Source organism: Dryobates pubescens, chromosome Z (assembly GCF_014839835.1).
Source record: "Dryobates pubescens isolate bDryPub1 chromosome Z, bDryPub1.pri, whole genome shotgun sequence".
Taxonomy (NCBI): Eukaryota; Metazoa; Chordata; class Aves; order Piciformes; family Picidae; genus Dryobates; species Dryobates pubescens.
Genome location: NC_071657.1, coordinates 42,683,527 through 42,702,738, shown reverse-complemented (window position 1 = coordinate 42,702,738; position 19,212 = coordinate 42,683,527). Strand labels below are relative to the sequence as shown.

The following is a 19,212-nucleotide window of genomic DNA, read 5'->3' as shown; positions in this document are numbered from 1 at the left end:
CGCAGGCCGGTTATCGGAGGGTCTCTCCCTACGGCGCCCGCCACCCACGTTCGCTCCATCTGAAGGAACTGTGCGTCTCAGGGGTGACGTTGCGACAACGCAATCTAGAATGGCATCGGGTCTTTCGGAAGGCTTCGCGGGGTGGGCGAGCGCCCGCTTCCTGCAAAGGCCAGTCCTTATGCCTTCTGCCCCCAGCGCCCAGACAGACCAGTCCCGAGGCAGGCGGACAGCTTCACATCGCGGCTCCGATTCACGCCTCAGTCGTAGAACCCGCGCTCGGCAGGGGCGTTCCCCCACCTGCCCCGGCACGGGAAGCCCACTCTCCCCCCACCGGCCGGGATACAAGCAGGGGACAGGCGCAGGGGACAGGCACATGGGCAGTGACATTGGCAGGGAAAGGAACACGGCAGCGCCCGAGGTGCGCATTGCCTGCCCCGCCGCACCCCGCGCGGCGGAGGGAGGAGGCGAGCAGCTCGCGGGCGCCCGCCGGGTTTACAAGTGTTGCTCACCCTTCGGAGCCTCGTGCTGATTGGCGGGGGCCTTGCCAGTGACATCAGCCGGCTCACTTTCCATTGGCCAGCCGGTTGCTGGGACTGTAGGGCTTCCAAGGAGGAACTTAACCCGTTCGGTGCCGCGTGGCCCCGCTGACTCGGGCTATCTGCCTCTCACAGACCCCAGCCTAGGGATGCTGCAAACTCGGCTGATGAGCGGGAGCGGCCGGCCGCGCACCTCCAGCTTCACGGATGAAGATGCTGCACCCCACGCACCCGCCTCCCCGGTATCGCCCTTTTAAGCGGGAGCGGCGGGGCGCCCGGAGTAGCACGCGGCCTGGGGAGGGAGCGTGGGGATTGGTGGCGGCGCCGCCCGGCGGACACACCCCCCCTAGAAAAGGGGCGCTGTGAGTGGCGGGGGGAGAAGGTAAACAGAGCCGGCTGGCCCTGCCCGCTGACCAATCGGGGGGGCGGGAAGGGGGCTCCGAACCTGACGTGATGGGACTCGGCGCGGCCGTCCCCGGGCAGGAGCACGCGGGCGGCGCGCGGAGCGGGGGACGTGGGGCAGGCGGCAGGGCGGCGGCGGGCAGTCTCCTCTCCCCCGGCCCCTGCGCCGGACCTGGGCCGGCCGCGCGGGCGGAGGGCGGCACTCCCCCCCCGCCGGCTGCGCGCCGCCCCCGGGGGGCGGCGGTGAGAGACCTGCCCGGCGCCCCGGTGTTTATTTTTACTCCCCTTTCTCCTCCCCGCGCGCCTTAGAGACCCCGGCGCCGCGGGCGGGCCATGGGTGGTGGCGGCGCAGCCGGCCCGGCGGGCGAATACTGAGGGCGCCCGTAGCCCTTCGTCGTCGGGGCGCGTTCGCACCATGTCGGCTGTCGCCTACGTGGACTTTGTGGCGGCGCAGTGCCTGGTTTCCATCTCAAACCGCTCTGCCGTGCCCGAGTCAGCGCGGCTGAAGGTACCGGACGAGGGGGAGGCGGCCCGGGAACTGCGCGACCCCCGTGACGCCTGGAAGGACTACTGCGCCCTGCTGGCCATCGCCAAGAGCCTGCTGGAGCTGAACAAGTACCGGCCGCTTCCCGCCCCCTCCGTCTGCAGCGACAGCGTGGAGAGCCCCGACGAGGACGCGGGCTCCGACAGCGACGCGGCCACCGAACCGGGCTCTAGCCCGCCTCGTAGCCCGCCGCCGGGGCCGCCCCCTCGCCTTCGAGCCGCCGGGGCCGCTCCCAAGGGGAAGCTGGTGGCCGAGAAGCGGCACAAGTGCCCCTACAACGGCTGCGGCAAGGTCTACGGCAAGTCCTCCCACCTCAAGGCGCACTACCGGGTGCACACAGGTCAGCGGCGGCGAAGGGAGGGGGAGGGAGGAAGCGATCGAGAGCTTGTCCTCAGATGAACCCGGCCGGCGGCGCGCCCGGCGCCCCCGCCGACCTCTTTTCGCTTTGCGTTTTGCGTGGTTTGGGGGCTTTAATTTTTTTGTTTGTTTCCCCGCTCCTCTTTCCTCTCCGTTCACTTCCCGCCGCGATGCTGGACCGGCGCCCCCGGGTCTGGCGGGAGCGGGTGGCCGCCTCGGGCGGGGCTGCGGCAGCGCCTCCCGCCGCACCCTGCCTGCCGCCTGCCCCGGCCGGGAGCCTGCCTGTCACCTGCGGGTAAACTGCCGGCAGCCGGTGGGCTGCGTAAACTTCCCGGAGAAAGAAGGGTAGCCGAGGCAGGCAGCACACCGATCGTGCTCAGGGTATCGCTGACAAAATACCGGGGTGGCGGAAATCGGGTGCCCGCCTGGTGCGGGGCAAGGTTTGGCACATAGTCTCGGAGGAGGCCCGAGGCAGATCTCTCGCGGCTCTGCGGACGGGCTCCCGTTGCCTGCGCCCCGCTGCCGCTTGTTCCTTCGGAAACGGCCTTTCGTTCCCCAGCATTTGCGGAGTCGCCGCTGAGCTCTGATCCGTGGCAGGGAAGCTGGACGCCCCAAGGCCGGAGCTGGGGGCGGCGGTGCTGCCGGCCGTCGCTGCGCCCCGGGAGGGGGCAGTGGCCTTGCATTTGCACGGCGCCGCGCTGCTAGGTTTCGGTGTCACACCCCGCTGCAGCAGGGCAAGGGCCCTTCGAGCTGGAGGGGAAAACTTAAGAAGCACATTATCTTAAACCCGCTATCAGCTCCTGGTGGACCAGTCCACCCCCCGGGAGCTTAACCCTGTCAGCCACGCTGCCCCGGTGCAGCTCCTCCGGCCGGGGAGATTTGGGCGCCATCCATAGCGGGCCGGCCTCTGCCTTGTTTGCCTGCCCCTCGCGGTGTAGGTTACCGCGACCCAGCTTTGGCGTGTTCCACGAGAGCTTCATTCATGGGGCTGCGTGCGCCCCGTTGCCTGTCTTCGCCCAGCGCTTCGGAGGGTGTGGCAACATGGAAACCTGGAGATAAAAATCTCTGCTGCAGCAATTCGTACCTTCTCCAGCTCTGCTGAGCGCTAAGGGGACAGCAGTCGGAGACTTCTCTGTTTAGTGTTTTTTTTTTTTAAAGCCCCGTAGTGCAAAAATAGGAGTTGAATTGCAGTTGGGATCATAGTGCAGCTGCATGAGGCTCTAAATTAAAGGGTTGTGCGGAAGTATGGGAAGAAGCATACTGAAGGAGACATACGCTGCCATCACTGATTCCACGTGTTCCGTATCAGTTCTGTAGATGGTTCTTTTCAGGATTTTGTCTGTTGGCAGTGCTGGAAAGTGGTGATGTACAAAATGAGTTTATCATCTGAGGAATATATCATGAGGCATTGCTGTAGTGTTTAACGCACCCTTGATAGGGCATGGCCACATCTGAGCTCCCCCTAAGCTTCCATTGCTCAGACTACCTTCTGTGCCTAGATGTACATGCACTGCAGAGGAGGAGACCAAGTCCTGGCTGCCTGCTTGTGCCCTGCTGGCAGATTAGCTCGAGAGATCTAGGGGAGGAGGAGGATGATTACTGCATGTTGCTCAGCGGTGACCTCTGCAGTCAAGACCGTTGCGATGAGCCGGGAAAGAGGATGGTCAGTGGTGACCCTGCACTGACCTCAGGATTGTTGTGTTACTGGCTCAAAGGCTGCACCTCTCATGCTCTTTTGAGTAAGTGATGCCTTGCAAAATGTTGGCTTGTAAGTGGCAAAGAAAACGTGTTAGCATCATTGCCACTTACTACTCCAAGCTAAAATATCCACTCCAATATGGCAACCAAATTAGGCATCAATTGGGATGGCATTCTGGGTGATGACACATGTAAATCAATGTACTGTACAACCCACACTGCTTGCTGTAAGCTATAGTATTATGATAAGTATCTCTTGAAGTGGCATGAGGCTTAGCATGTGCTGCTTACAAGTGGGTTGCCTCAGCTCCCAAGTGCGGTCATGGTAGTTCTGTGTGATTAAAACCACTACAGACATCCGGCAGTCAGCTTCCTAATGTGAACAGTTAATTGTAGCTAACTGAAATGTTAAACGATGCTGCTAATGTTAATTATTTTTATAGATGGCAGAACAATTCCTTAGCAACAGTGGGATTCAGTGGAACCTCTGGAGTTATTCATAACTGCGTATTGCAGAGTGTTAACGCTTCCTCCTTTTTACCATTTTCTTGCCTTTCAAATAATTTCTTTCATATATGTGTGCCTCTTGAATTGCTTTCATCTACCTGCCATTTTCCATCAGACCACTGACTTGATTTCATGCTGCTGTTCGGCATTTAGTGGAAGTAGGTACACAGCCATCAGGAGAGGCTTCCTGGTCTTAAATTTTTAATATTTAATTTCAGTCTGTCTTGGAAAATGGCTGTAGGACTTCCATTTACATCTGTGAACCTGCTTGTAGCCACAGCTCTCTTTACCCACTGATGCTAACCAAGCAAGTTAGAAAGCTCTGGATCTTGCTTCGTGCTTGGTAGTGGTAGGAATCTGAAAATTAGACCATCGTTTGTAATCTAACACAAAGCAAGAAATTAAATTCCACCTAAAACTAGAAAAATCAAACTAGAAAATCAAAGACTTGATGCTCAGAGGTTAGAGGTCTGTGTCTTATTAATGATTCTTCCAACTTTTTGGTTCAGAGGAATAGCATATTTCAGAGGCTAAAATGATCTGTATAACTGTTTTCTTGAGGTTTGGGCTTCTGATGATGACTCTAGTTCAATTTCCAGAAGACCTATATTAGCCACCCATCAGAAACTGTTCTTCATTGATATTAACAGAAAAAGGTCAGCAGATAGCAGTGCACATCCTGCTTAAGCAAACAGCCCCATTGTTTGTGCCACCAATCCCACTTCCCTCCCCCCCCCCCCCCCCCCCCCCCCCCTTTTTTTTTTTTTTTCATTCCTTGCCAGGCTGCTGCTGTTTCTGTGATGTTATCAAGCAGTCCTTTGTTTTGTCAGGTATGCATACCTGCTCTCACAGTGTTTTAATATGGACAGTCTGGGGATACATGGGTAAGCATAGCACTGAAACTGAGCTATATTGCCTCTGCTGTCCCTTCACTGCCACCCAAAACTAACTTGTAATTGATTGTTAAAGTTCTGTTGTCTTGAGCAAAAGAGCATTACAGCTAAGGCTGTTCTGTGTGAGGTGTTTACAGTAGCTTCTCTGAGGTGTATGGTTCTTGGTGTACGAGGGACAAGACTTCATTGTACCCAGTGGTTTGCTTGCCAAAGGCTGTTTGTTGGGAAGACAGATGGAAGGATAGCTGTGACCTGTGACCATACCTGACATTTCCCCACCCCTTACAGGATGATGTTACAGGATTATAGGACATGCAAATTCTGCTGAAGTTTGGTGGTGGCAAAGGGTTTCTGAGTAGCATGTCTGTTTGGGAGTCTTGAGCATTGAGATGGTGTGAATGAGTCTTCCTTATTTTTGTCTTCAGAGCACAAAAGAAAGACTAAATGCAATTGCAAAACCTGTGAGAAACCAGAGCCCTAGAATCAGTGCAGAGGTCGGGAGAATGTGAGGTCAGCTGACCAAGAACATGACAAGCAACAGCAGATACCTTGAAAATGCAGAGACTTCTCCAAACAGGTAGATTTAGCCAGTAATGCATGGGGTTCTTACTAGCCTAAAAGAGAGTGGGGGAGGGGACAGCTTTGTAGAGAGGGATGTGCAGGCCAGAGTGTTTCCAGGGAAAATAAAAGCATGTGAAAATAAACAACCAATCTCAAGTCAGAAAGCTTGGGCAGGAGGCACAGAGCAGAGGGCAAGATATGGAGAGGGAGAGGAACTGGCAGGAGAAACAATCTTTAAGGCATGTAAGTTTTCTATGATGATGTGAATACAAGCTGGTTAAAGGACATGTGGCCACTGAGAGCACATCCTCCTGGTCAGGAAAGAGGGACAGAGAAAGTACAATAAAACTCGTGTGTGAGATGCCTTCTTATAGAAAACACATAGGTTTGCTTGCCTGGGGAAGTGAATCCCAGGTGCTTCTCAGTATGTGGTGCTGTGGCTCAGTGTGGAGTTTGCTTGTGTGTGAATTACTCTTAATTAAAAGGTTAGACCCATAGAAACCAAATATGTGAAGAGTTCTCCCTCTTTACCTAGGATTTTCATCCAGCTGCATCACCATGCAGACTGGGTCCAAAAAAACGTCAGGCAGCCACTGCACCTTTGAGCTTTCCTGTTACTTGGCTCTCACCAGTGTTTGGTAGCAGGGTTGTAGGCAGAGATGTGAACCTGTATAGGTCAACAGTCCACGCAGTGAAGCTGAGGAGTATTTCTAGAAGAAATGAAAGGTAAGTGCTGCAGTTGCCTCCTGCTGAAATGTAGATGTTACAGCATTGATTCAGCCTCTGTATCAGTGTGGGTTTGACTGTGCTGCTATGGTATTTGTGCTCTAGATTATCACTAGCTTGACTGACTCTACAGATGCTGATAAGTTGACAATCTTATGCTCCCTGGGAGCTTTTTTGGGTATTTGTGGGAACATAATCCAAAATTTAGCATTTTAAGCTCCTTTTATCCAGCTCATGCAATGTCACTTTGCCAAATCCTTTTGAGTAAGACTGAAGAGCAGAAAGTGGAGCCAGGAGAGCATTTTATTGCTCAATTCAGACCTTGATCTGAAATGTCCATGTGTGCAAATTCCTTGAGTTCTGATGGGCATGTTTCCAGGTCTCAGAGAAATATGGTCATACTGACTGGAAGCCTTACCAGCTGAGTAAAAAGGCAAAAATCCTCGGGATGAAGTTCAGTGTTTCCAGATTCCCAGTTGTGGGGTTTTGTTTATTTGTTTTGCTACCTGCCCACCCCCCTCCAAATGTAAGCACGTGTATGTGTGTCACTGTGGGAAAAGCACTCCAGAAAGGTTTATTATCACACAACTCCTAGAATTCACTGGCTTGGAAGGGACCTTTAGAGGCCATCTAGTCTACCCCTGCTGTGCCAAGCAGGGACATCCTCAGGTTGCTTAGAGCCCCATCAAGCCTGATTTTCAATGTCACTAGAGGTGGTGCTTCCACCACCTCTCTGGGCAACCTGTTCCAGTGTTGATGTAAAGAAATGCCATGTGCAGGACAGAAGCAGTGAACAGGCTTCACCCAGAAGAGACTGCCGTTTCCACATGGCTGTATTGAAAATGCAGCTTTCCTGAGTTCCTGCACACTGTTGTGCTGTGGCATTGAAGATCGTTGCCACCTGCTCTTGCTAGTTTGTGTCCAGCAGCCCTAGCTGCCAGGATCACTGTAGGAGCAATCATTCCCTTTTGTTGGCTGCTGTGCTGTTGTGCACCAGACTGCCAGTTGTGGCCTTGCATGGTTCCCAAAACTTGCAGCCGGGAGAGCAAGGAGGGACCAAGTTAAGATTTAGGAGTCAGAGTCTGCGGTAGTGATGGCAATGCGCATTTCAGATACTGTTCACTTTTGGTAGCTTAGTTCACCATCTATATTCAAGTAAGGATGACTGAGAGTGCTCTAAATGCCTGAAACTTGAGGGAAGAGTCTGTTGAAATGCCAGTTGATAAGTTCACATTGAAATAACAAAAATTATAATATCTTTCTGAATGCACATTAAATTGCATTCTTCCTTCCCCTGTCAAAGCTTAGCAAGCATATAATCATTGAGAAAGGGCAAAAACTTAAACCTTGTGGTTTTCAATCCCAGGTGAGTTCCCTAAGCACCAGGCTGGGAGTTTGCCTTTCTCTATTGCTTGGCTAATATTTAAGTATTACTGAAAAACTGAGGAAGTTAAATGGAGGTAAGATAGAAAAGGAGAAGAGGTAGGACCTTGTCCTATATTCCCCTCAGCTATGAAAGTGTGGATTTAACTTTGATGAGATTTGGAGAGATCTTTCCCAGGTAGCTTCTTCAACTTACATGTGGAGACACAGTCTGCAGAGAAGGCCTTTGTAAAGGCCAGGAGGGTTGTGATCTGGCAGAGAAGCTGTAAGGACATCCTGTGCATCTGATGTCTCATGGGATTAACTGCTAGACTGAGTCTCTTTGGGATTTGGTCTCTCAGAAGTTGTGGCTTTTAACATGTGGTTTCATAGCTGGTCCTCTGAAAGAGACTCAGACATCTGCATATTCAAGCAGCTGTTCAGTGGTGGTTTTGAGAGGTTTGGAGGATATCAGAGCAACCTGAATAACTGGAGAAAAAAACATTTTTAACATCTGATTCATCCCATAGTATTTAGTCCCGAGTGCTGGAAGAATGAACTCCATTGCCTATCCCAAAGGCAATGTGTCTTTGACCTGCTGCTAGACTGAACAGCTGTGGTTTAGGTATTGCAACCCCCCCTTATTTTAGACAACATCCTGGTACTGTTATGCACAAGCATCTGTACCTTGTGGTTGCCATGTGTTCCAGCGATCTGATTTTGTAATAACTGAGAAGAAGATGATTGTTTCAAAGGCCTCTGGTCTCTCTACCCCGAAGTGGGTGCACAGATGATTGTAACATCCATCTTCACCAGAATGCCTTGCATGTCAACATCCAGTGTCCTGCAGGAAATTGCTCGTTCTTGGAGTGCAGGGAGAGCAATGCCCTAGGGTAAAAAAGTAGGAGACCTGAGGTAGCATCTATACTACAGCAAGAAAGACAGCCTGCTTATTTTTCTCTCATGTGGTAGGCCATGTACATCCACCTGTCATATTTTAGGAGACACTGAGATGTGCAAGAGTGGTGGGATCACAGGGAAAAGGAAAAAAAAAGATGCTTATCATTGCCATCTCTAAGTCAAGGACTGTAGTTCAGGACAAGTTATTCCTAGGGTTCTTTGGAAATTTTGAGCTCCAGCAGCCACAGCAGTACAGGAGAATCTTGGAAGATGGAATTAGATTCTCTCATTATGTTGATTATGCCAGTCCTGTTTTTCTAAGTGATTCTGCTCTCAGCTGATGTCAAGAGATTTCATTATTTGGGCTTTCTGTATTTGTGTGCCTTTCCTTCTTCTTTCCCATCAGCTGCTTTAAGTTTCTGTCAGGAGGGGTCAGTCTTGCTTGGCTTCAGAGCAGGCACCACAGGCAGGGTAGGCATCCTTGCAGCAGGAGGTATTTGCTATCTATCCTGTGTCAGTGGCTTGGCAGAGTGTGAGAGCCATGCACAGACACCACATCACAGAAGTCAAATTCCAAAGCATTCTTCAGTTTTAATACTTAAAATAGTTGCTGCTGTGAATACCAGGCAGCACAGTCCTACCATGTGCTTGGTGGTCTCATCTTCAATAACACAGGTCAGCCAAAGGTATCTAATTCAGTGTTCATTCTTGCAGCTATAGCTACTATCCTTTTGACTTTCTGGTTGGTGTGAAGCAGCATGATTAGCATTATTTGACAGCAAGTGAACCATTCTTTGTAGCTAGTACTGATGTCAAACTCTGTCAGCAAAGAAGACAGCAAGAGTTTAGCAAACCATTCATCTTGGTCAGGCTTTCATCAACACTAGCATCAATCTCTGAATGCTTTCTGTAAAGCCAGTGCTTACACAGTTTCAGCTAAGGTAAAATTAGTGCTTTGTTCCAAGACAGAAGCTCAGTGAGATCCAGTTCTAGTGCTTGTCCCATCAAACACGAAGATTTTTCAAACACATCTTCCTTGGTCTCAGAAAAAAAATCATGGAGAACTTGTCTATCCCTTGGTGATCCAAACATTCATTGTTAAAGACACCATGAACTGTAGCTCCTAACATTGGTCAGGTCATCCACACCTAAAGCAACATTTTGTAGTGAAAAAGCAGATGATGAATCAGGATACCAGTGCTACCTGTACTAAATGAGTCTGCTATGGTCCAGTATGTAATGTTTTTAAGAAACACCTCCCACACAAGAACACAATGTGAGAAAATCTGGAGTGTTGCAGGGTAGGGCAAAAAAAGATTAATAATGTACCATCTATTCATAATTAAATGGGAGAAGGGGCGGAGGGGTGGCCCTGTACATCAGGGAGGCACTAGATACCATGGAACTAGAGATCAGGGATGATCAGGTTGAGTGCCTATGGGTGAAAATTAGAGGGAAGACCAACAGGGCAGACATCCTGGTTGGAGTCTGTTATAGACCACCCAACCAGGATGAAGAGGTTGATGAATTATTCTATAGGCAGCTAGAGGCTCTCTCAAGATCACCAGACTTTGTTCTTATGGGCGACTTCAACCTGCCTGATATCTGCTGGGACCTTAACACAGCAGAGAGGAGGCAGTCTAGGAGGTTCTTCGAGTGTATAGAGGATAGCTTCTTATCCCAGCTGCTGTGTGAGCCTACCAGGGGTAAGGCTTTGCTTGACCTCCTTTTTTACCAATAGAGAAGGGCTGGTGGGAGATGTGGTGGTTGGAGGCTGTCTGGGGTCCAGTGACCATGAAATAATTGAGTTTTCAATACACAGTCAAGCTAAGAGGGGCAGCAACAAAACCTCTACTCTGGACTTCCAGAGGGCAGACTTCAGATTACTTAAGGAACTAGCTCAGAAGGTTCCATGGGAAACAGCCATTAAAAACAAAGGGGTCCAGGAGGGCTGAACCTACTTCAAGAAAGAGTTCTTGAAGGCGCAGGAACAGACTGTGCCAATGTGCCGGAAGATGAGCCGCAGGGGCAGACGGCCAGCCTGGATGGGCAATGAACTTCTGAGTGAATTAAGGGAAAAAAAGAGGGTGTATCATCTTTGGAAGGAAGGAGAGGTAACCCATGGAATGTTTAAGGATGCTGATAGGTCATGCAGGATGAAAATTAGAGAGGCAAAGGCCCATATAGAGCTTAGACTGGCCTCTGCTGTGAAGGACTCTAATGGCAAGGGGAGGGTTAAAGACAGCCTCCACTCCTTGGTGGACACGGAGGGGAACATAGTAACAAAAGATGAGGAAAAGGCAGAGGTACTTAACACCTTCCTTGCCTCACTTTTTAATAGCAGGATAGGTTGTCTTCTGGACAACTGGCCTCCTGAGCTGGCAGGTGGAGTCAGGGAGCACTATAGGTCCCCTGTGATCCAGGATGAAGTAGTTAGAGACCTGCTTAGCCGCTTGGATCCCCACAAGTCCTTGGGTCCAGAAGGGATCCATCCTAGGGTGCTGAGAGAGCTGGCAGATGAGCTGGCCAAGCCACTCTCCATCATATTTCAACAGTCCTGGCTCACTGGAGAGGTCCCAGATGACTGGAAGCTGGCCAATGTGGTGCCCATCCACAGGAAGGGCTGGAAGGAGGAGCCAGGGAATTCCAGACCTGTCAGCCTGACCTCAGTGCCAGGCAAGACTATGGAACAGGTCATCTTGAGTGCAATCACACAGCACTTACAGGATGGCCAAGGGATCAGGCCCAGCCAGCATGGTTTTAGGAAGGGCAGGTCCTGCCTCACCAACCTGATCTCCTCCTATGATCAGGTGACCACCTGGTGGATGTGGGGAAGGTTGTGGATGTAGTCTACCTGGACTTCAGCAAGGCCTTTGACATCATCCCCCACAGCAAACTCCTTGCCAATCTGTCAGCCTGTGGCTTGGACAGAGCACTCTGTGGTGGGTTAGGAAGTGGCTGGAGGGCCGAGCCCAGAGAGTGGTGGTGAATGGTGCCACATCCAGCTGGCAGCCAGGCACCAGTGGTGTGCCCCAGGGATCAATGCTGGGCCCCATCCTGTTCAATATCTTTATTGATGATCTGGATGAGGGCATTGAGTCCATCACCAGTAAATGTGCAGATGACACCAATCTGGGGGCAGGAGTTGATCTGTTAGAGGGTAGAGAGGCTCTGCAGAGGGACCTCGACAGGCTGGACAGATGGGCAGAGTCCAACTGCATGAGATTTAACACATCAAGTGCCGGGTTCTACACATTGGCCACAACAACCCCATGCAGTGCTACAGGCTGGGGTCAGAGTGGCTGGAGAGCGGCCAGGCAGAAAGGGACCTGGGGGTATTGGTTGATAGTAGGCTGAACATGAGCCAGCTGTGTGCCCAGGTGGCCAAGAATGCCAGTGGCATCCTGGCCTGTATCAGGAATAGTGTGGCCAGCAGGAGCAGGGAAGTCATTGTGCCCCTGTACTCTGCATTGGTTAGGCTACACCTTGAGTCCTGTGTCCAGTTCTGGACCTCTCAGTTTGTAAAAGATGTTGACTTGCTGGAAGGTGTCCAGAGAAGGGCAACAAAGCTGGGGAGGGGTTTGGAGCACAAGCCTTATGAGGAGAAGCTGAGGGAGCTGGGGTTGCTTAGCCTGGAGAAGAGGAGGCTCAGGGGAGACCTTATTGCTCTCTACAACTACCTGAAGGGAGGTTGTATCCAGGTGGGTGTTGGTCTCTTCTGCCAGGCAACCAACACCAGAACAAGAGGACACAGTCTCAAGCTGTGCCAGGAGAGTTTTTGGCTGGATGTTAGGAAGAATTTCTTCACAGAAAGAGTGATTTGCCATTGGAATGTGCTGCCCAGGGATGTGGTGCAGTCACCATCATTGGAAGTGTTAAGGAAGAGATTGGATGGGGTGCTTGGTGCCATGGTTTAGTTGGTTAGATAGTGTTGGATGATAGGTTGGACTTGGTGATCTCGAAGGGCTTTTCCAACCTGGTTAATCCTATTCTAAAATAAAGAGTATGTTTCTCAGGTCCTACAAACCAACTTGTATATGGAGTTTAAACTTGTAGAGTGAGAGGAAATTGGCCTTTTGTGGCAGAGAATGGGGAGAGGGAACAGGGAGAAAAGGTCAGGTGAAGCAAGAGAGCAAAGATCAAAACAATCTGCAATGTCCTTTATATCCATATTGGATTTAAATCAAGACAGATCTGCTAGAGTTCATTAGACTCCACAGAATACCTGTGAAGAGCCACTCAATGTAAACCATGTCTCCCACTACATTTCTAGTAGCACACAGGACAAAGAATGGAAGCTCTGCAGAGGTGTCTATTCCTATAGCCTGTAAATCTGGGGGGTTTGTTGCTTTTGTGAGCTGTCCTGGATTGTATGTGTGTGTATGTGTGGGTCTATATTTAAAAAAAAAGTCTTTTTTTTTAAAGAGAGACATTTACATCTCTTGTGTTTGGATCACATGACGTGCAGCTTTAGGGTGTCATCATACACCATTGGCCATTCCTTCATCCCCTCTGTGGCATGTCTTCAAACCTAAGTAGCATACTGCCACCAAAGGAAACAGTGTATAGTAGTGTCCTCTTTTGACGGTTCATTCTGCTTGTTACAAGCTTTAGCATTACTGCTCTCAAAACTGAAGAGGGAATATCATATGGAAAGATACTTCTTGCCTGAGACATGACACAGAAATCTCTATCTACAGATGGAGGCAGCACTGGCTTGCAGTGCAGCTCTGTAGGACATTGCCTGCCTAGTTGCATACATTTGCTCACCAAGCTCTTCCACAAACATCTCTGCTGCTTTAAAAAATAGGGTGTCAAATGCAGCTAGCAAACACCATGACCAGCTTTGCTCCATGGACAATCATCCCATGTCATTGGGCATCTCTGCCTTGCATCTAAAGCCTCTGGATGCATGCTCCAGCTCTAATCTGCACTTGTTCAGCCTGTTGCTGGAGTGCCATCCCTCTAGGCTGATGTCATCCATTATGGTGTTGTGACCAAGGGGAGCAGCAGATCCTCAGTCTGGGAGACAACCCCTGAGGGCCTGGGAAAAGCTCCCTCCCTGTTGTCTCTCTGCTCTGAGAAGACTGGAGTTTAATGCATCCTGGTACTGGGGATTATGCCTGGCCTACTTTCATGGACCTGCTTCCAAAGTGGCTGTGACAGCTTTGGCAGGCTTGTATTGACAAGGTGGTGAAGCCATTCTCAGCCGCTCTACCTGGGGGCTCAGCCATGGCTGGCTAGTGTCAGTGGTAGCTCTTGTGCCTCAGAGAGCACAGCCACTTGTCTCTAGCAGTGGTATCTGCTGCATTCACTGTTTTAATTCACAGCAGCTCTCCTGTTGGTAGTAGGACTTATCTCCACCACACCAGGCTTCCCATGGCCTTCAGCACCCTTCCTCTGCCAAACTCAGGCCTGGTTCCCTGGGGAATGCAACTCCAGACATACACAAGGGATCTTGAGCAAGTTCTGCCTTTCCCCTACACTTTGTGATTATGCTGCGTAGCCTTGAAGTGCTTGGCATGTGAAATGCATGTGCAGGATAGCAATGATGGAGGTCATGCTGTTCCCACTAGGTCTCATAGGGAGTTCCAGTAACCAGGCTCCATTTTGTCTTCCTATCTCCAGTTCTGGAGCAGGAGAGTTGGGGAAAGCCCAGTCAAAACATTGTTTTTAGGTACTAGATACTACCATGCCTGACATGTAGATGCTGCAGCCCAAAGGCTGTGCTCCTTATTATCCAGTCTAGGCACCTGATCTCCTTGTGGGACAGTTAAGCACTTCTGCAGGCTGAAAAGCTGAGATGGATGGTTGGAAATGTAGCTTCTCGGAATGTGCCTAGGATGCTGGAGCTGCTTCCACTGCTTGGGGGTGTAATTGCCTGACATGGAGCCATATGCTAGATGCTTCCACACATGCAAGATGTGTAGTGTTTCTCCCATGTTCCCTAGGGGAGCTGGAAAGCTGTTCTGTGCCTCCCACTGCTCCCTGCTTCCAGAAGCTGTGACAGAAACTGTGAGATAGGTAGCAAAAGAGCAGCACAAGTCAAATGTTTGCCTCAGTTACCAAGCGCAGATGCTGGACAGTGCAAAGCTAGGGGAGGGTGGTAGGCATTAATTTGGGTCCTTGCTGCACTTTCTGGTGCTCGTCAGGCATGGCCTTCATCCACATGTGAGCCTATGTTTTAGTTAATTTTATACAGGTAGTGGTGGTTTGAAAAGGCTTCTTGTTATGTCTAAACCATGCATCAGGGAGCCAAGAAACCTCTTCATAAACTTTCATAGCTCCAGGTCAGTATGGCTGGCAGCTTCACCTCCAGTGGGCCTGGAGCTATGCCTGGGTACCAGGCTATCTTGGCTTTCTCAGCATCCTCTCCTGACCAGGGATCAGAATTGCCATGAGGTGAGGGAAGAAAGCACAGGGAGAAACCAAGCTGCAGCTGCCCGAGAGGCTGCTGTGATGTGTGCAGCCCTGCTCATCTGGCTGCTCTGTGGCACACTGCTCAATGTGGGATGGGAACAGAGCACCAGTCAGGGAGCACACTGCATCATTAGGAGCCTAAACTGTGAAAGTGGCTGTGTGATTTGAGAGGCTCACTAGGGCTTTCAGCACCTGTGGTGTAGCTACATCTCAGCTTATGTGGTATGTCCTCAGCCTCCTTGGCCTTTTGAATGCTGTCAGTCAATCTCCTCAGCCTTTCACCTCTCTACAGCTCTGATGTATTTTCCACTGCTGGTTGTCATAGAATTATAGAATGGTTTGGGTTGGAAGGGACTTAAAAGGTCATCCAGTTCCAGCCCCCCTGCCATGGTCAGGGACACCTCCTACTAGACCAGATTGCTCAAAGCCTCATCTGGCTGGAATCTCCACAGCTTCTCCAGGCATCCTGTTCCAGTGCCTCACTACTGTCACAGTGAAGAATCCCATCCTAATGTGCAATCTAAATCTGGCTTCTTCCAGCTGGAAGCTATTACCCCCTCGTCTCGTCACTACATGCCTTTGTAAAAAGCCCCACTCCAGCTGTTCTGTAGGGCCTCTTCAAATACTGGAAGGCATCTATAAGGTCTCTTCACCAGCTGAAAAACCCTAACTCTCTCAGCCTGTCTTTAAAGGAGAGGTGTTCCAGTTCTCTGATCATCTTTGTGGTTTTCCACTGGATCCACTTTATAAATAGTTCATGTCTTTCTTGTAGTGGAGGTTCCAAAGGAGGAAAAAGTACTCCAGGTGGGGTCTCAGCAGAGTAGACTGGGAGAATCACCTCACTCAGCCTCCTGGCCATGCTTTGTTGGATGCAGTCCACGATATGGCTGGCTTTCTGGGATGCAAGTGCACGTTGCCAGCTCATGTTGAGCTTCTCATCAAACTGCACTCCCAAGTCCTCCTCCTCAGGACTGTCCTCTATCCATTCTTTGCCCAGTCTGTATTTGTGCTTGGGATTGCACCAACCTAGGTGCAGGACCTTGCACTTGGCTTTGTTGAACTTAATGAGGTTGGCATTAGTTGTTTCTCAAGCCTGTCGGAGTCCCTCTGGATGACATTCCTTCCCTCCAGCATGTCAGTATCACAGTATCACTGAGGTTGGAAGAGACCTCGAAGATCATCGAGTCCAACCTGTCACCACAGACCTCATGATTAGACCATGGCACCAAGTGCCGCATCCAATCCCCTCTTGAACACCTCCAGGGATGGTGACTCCACCACCTCCCTGGGCAGCACATTCCAATGACGAACAACTCTATTGGTGAAGAACTTTCTCCTCACCTCGAGCCTAAACCTCCCCTGGCACAGCTTGAGACTGTGTCCCCTTCCTCTGAAGTTTCACCACAGAGCTTGGTGTCATCAGCAAACTTGCTGAGGGTACACCAAATCCCACTGTCCATGTCACCGACAAATATGTTAAATAGCACCAGTTCCAGTGGCCTGACATCTAAGCGTTCATTCAGGCCTTTAGGCTGTTGTCACTGCTGTTGTGTCTGGGGAGGACTCCAAGACACACTTTGTTGGAAACAGTTCCTTTTTTTGCCATCTGCAAATGTAAAGTAGGCTCACCTGTTGTGTCAAACTTCACAGTACCAAGAAGCCCTGGAGTTCCTGAGTTTCTTTCCGACTCTTCCAAGCCAGAAAACTCCTGGGAGAGTTAATGTATTTCATAGTTAAGTATAAATAGCTGTCACATAGCTGTCATTTATATTCCCTTCAGATCAAGGGAATTAAGGCACCGAGCTCCAATAGTGCATGATTGTGACTGAAAGCTTTTGTGTGAACCTAAATGCCTTTGATTTCCATCTGTGCAGTGGACTAGGCTCTGTCTTGCTGGTCAGAGTCTGTATCCAAAGCCCGTGCAACCTGCATGGGTGATCTGTACTTTCAGGAGCAGCTTGGATTTCTGGGGAAAGGGAGGAGGGCATGGGACTTCTCTCTGCACTGGTTTTGCTCTACGCATTTGAAACCTTGAGTCTGCACTGCTCTCCCCACTCAGTTCTCCCTGGGCTGGAATGATGTGTCCTAGATGAAAGCGGTTTTTTGGCTTGTTTTCTGAGTTATTTTATTCATCAAAATAGAAGTGTCAGAGGAATCATACTGGCACTCCTTTCCCAAACCACTGTAATGAGCCCAACATGAAAAACATACAGGCACAGGAGAGCTCATCGATTGTTTTGACAGTCTTCAGGGTCATGTAAGGTTCTGCACTGGAGTGCGTGTTTCTTGTGGTTGGAGGGGGTTTTGGCTTCTGCTGGAGGTGAGACTGAAACCTGATGAAGGGAATCAACAACAACTTCACAGACACTGGCACCACAGCAGGAAACAAAAGCAGCTTCTTCCCCTCAACAGTGTGTTTCTCGGTGAAGCTGTTACGTGCTGGCTTGCATTGTCGCTGCCCCCTAAACCTCTTGTCATCCTTTGCTTCCCTCAGGCGAGCGACCATTCCCCTGCACATGGCCTGACTGCCTTAAAAAGTTCTCCCGCTCCGACGAGCTCACCCGGCACTACCGAACCCACACCGGTGAGAAGCAGTTCCGATGCCCCCTCTGTGAGAAGCGGTTCATGCGGAGTGACCACCTGACAAAGCACGCCCGCCGCCACACCGAGTTTCACCCCAGCATGATCAAGCGTTCCAAAAAGTCCAGCTCCAGCAGCTCCTTGTGAAGGCAGGGCTGGCCTGGGGAGAGGAGCTGAGGGTATGCTGAGCCATGGTGAGGATGCAAGTGGTGGCACCGGTGCACAAGCACTGCTGTGGCACTGGTTGCCTTGCCATGTGAGAGCACGTGTAGCCAACATTCACACACACACACAAAAGAGTACTCTATGCCTTGCTGCCCATCCTCTACCTCCCCATACTGTGCTGGGAATGGTAGTCTGGAGCAAGTGGGCTGCAGGATGGGAGGAGAAAAGGGGATGGCCAGCAGAGGAGGCAACCACCTCCTCTAACATAAAGCATTGATACTGGTGTACATACATTAGATTGAATGGCCTGGCCCGTGCCACCACAGTAGCGTGACCCCAAGGTCTTTGTGATTGCTGTGTCATGAACATGTTTTGTTGAACAGTGTAATGCTGCTTGTATTTAAAGTCTGCCAACTAAAACTGCTTTTCACGTCACGTAAATAACTCAGATAAAAGCTCTGTAGCACATTGTAGAAGTGGGTTTACTTCTGTCTCAGAACAATCCTGCGTTTAAAGAGACTGTTAAGAGAAACATTACATAAGTTACTAATAGCATCTGATTGATAATACTGAGGTAAGATGAATTTATACTCAAGAAGGCCCATTAAAGTAAATGGGTCTTAATTTGTATTAATGATACTTTTTGCATATAAGCTGCACTTTTCCAGTGAAAACATGTATAATTCAAGAAGATACTTAAAAAAAAAAAAAAAAGAAACAAACCACCAACAAAAACCCAACCCACAACATCTTAGCCATTTTCCAGTCATATGTATATTTAGCTGTTATTCACTTACCTGGAAAAACACAAGTCGGTTTAGATAACATGGTGGGGACATGGGAGCAGAAGCCTGTGTCTCATGAGTTGATCCTATACTTTCAATTTGTCAATAAATACAGTACTGTACTATAGAAATGCCACTAATAATGCTTTATTCTGCTGTGTTTTCTTTGAGTGGATGCATAACAGCAGCTACCATCTTTATAAGCTGCTGCTTTTTTTAATGGCTTTTTCTCTTCCTACACTTGCCTTAAAGATTTATTCTCTTCATACCCTTGCCTCACTCCTGTAGTGTCCTATGGGAGTTGTGTGTGTGTTTATGGAGAGAGTAGACCTTTCCTTAAGAGCACTCTGCTAATGGAGACAGCTGAAAATTATTGTAAGGAGCACTTCAGAAGGTCTTCTGTATCTTTTCATTGCTGTTTCTGTAGAGTATGGGGGAAAACCATGAGCTAATTGGAAATATAGCATGGAAAATGTGTTGCAATAGTACTTACAGCATAGCTTCGCTTGGTACTTTGCGTTGCACCGTGTCATGCATGGCATGTCAAACACTGATAAAGGCAATATTTTATTTTAAAGCTGTCTTTTGCTCTTTTAAGAGGTGCAAAAAGATCACTGAGGAAAACTTTATAAGTCATGTTCATTGGCTATTTAAATTTTTTAAAAAGATGTTAAAAGCATGAACTGAAGAGATTATCAGTGATTTATTTCCCCATACTCCCCACCCCCTCTCCCCATCTGCATACAGGGGAGATAATTCTGTTTACACATTTTTTC

General features: G+C 49.8%; 1 protein-coding gene across 1 annotated transcript; it reads left to right on the top strand.

The window, feature by feature from the left end:
* Nucleotides 1–936: 936 nt before the first annotated feature.
* Nucleotides 937–18,364, top strand: KLF9 (KLF transcription factor 9). Its single transcript, XM_054178275.1, has 2 exons — nucleotides 937–1,822; nucleotides 17,401–18,364. The coding sequence occupies exons 1-2, from the start codon at nucleotides 1,354–1,356 to the stop codon at nucleotides 17,631–17,633; spliced, it is 702 nt and encodes a 233-aa protein (XP_054034250.1). The 5' UTR covers nucleotides 937–1,353; the 3' UTR covers nucleotides 17,634–18,364.
* The last annotated feature ends 848 nt before the right edge of the window (nucleotides 18,365–19,212 follow it).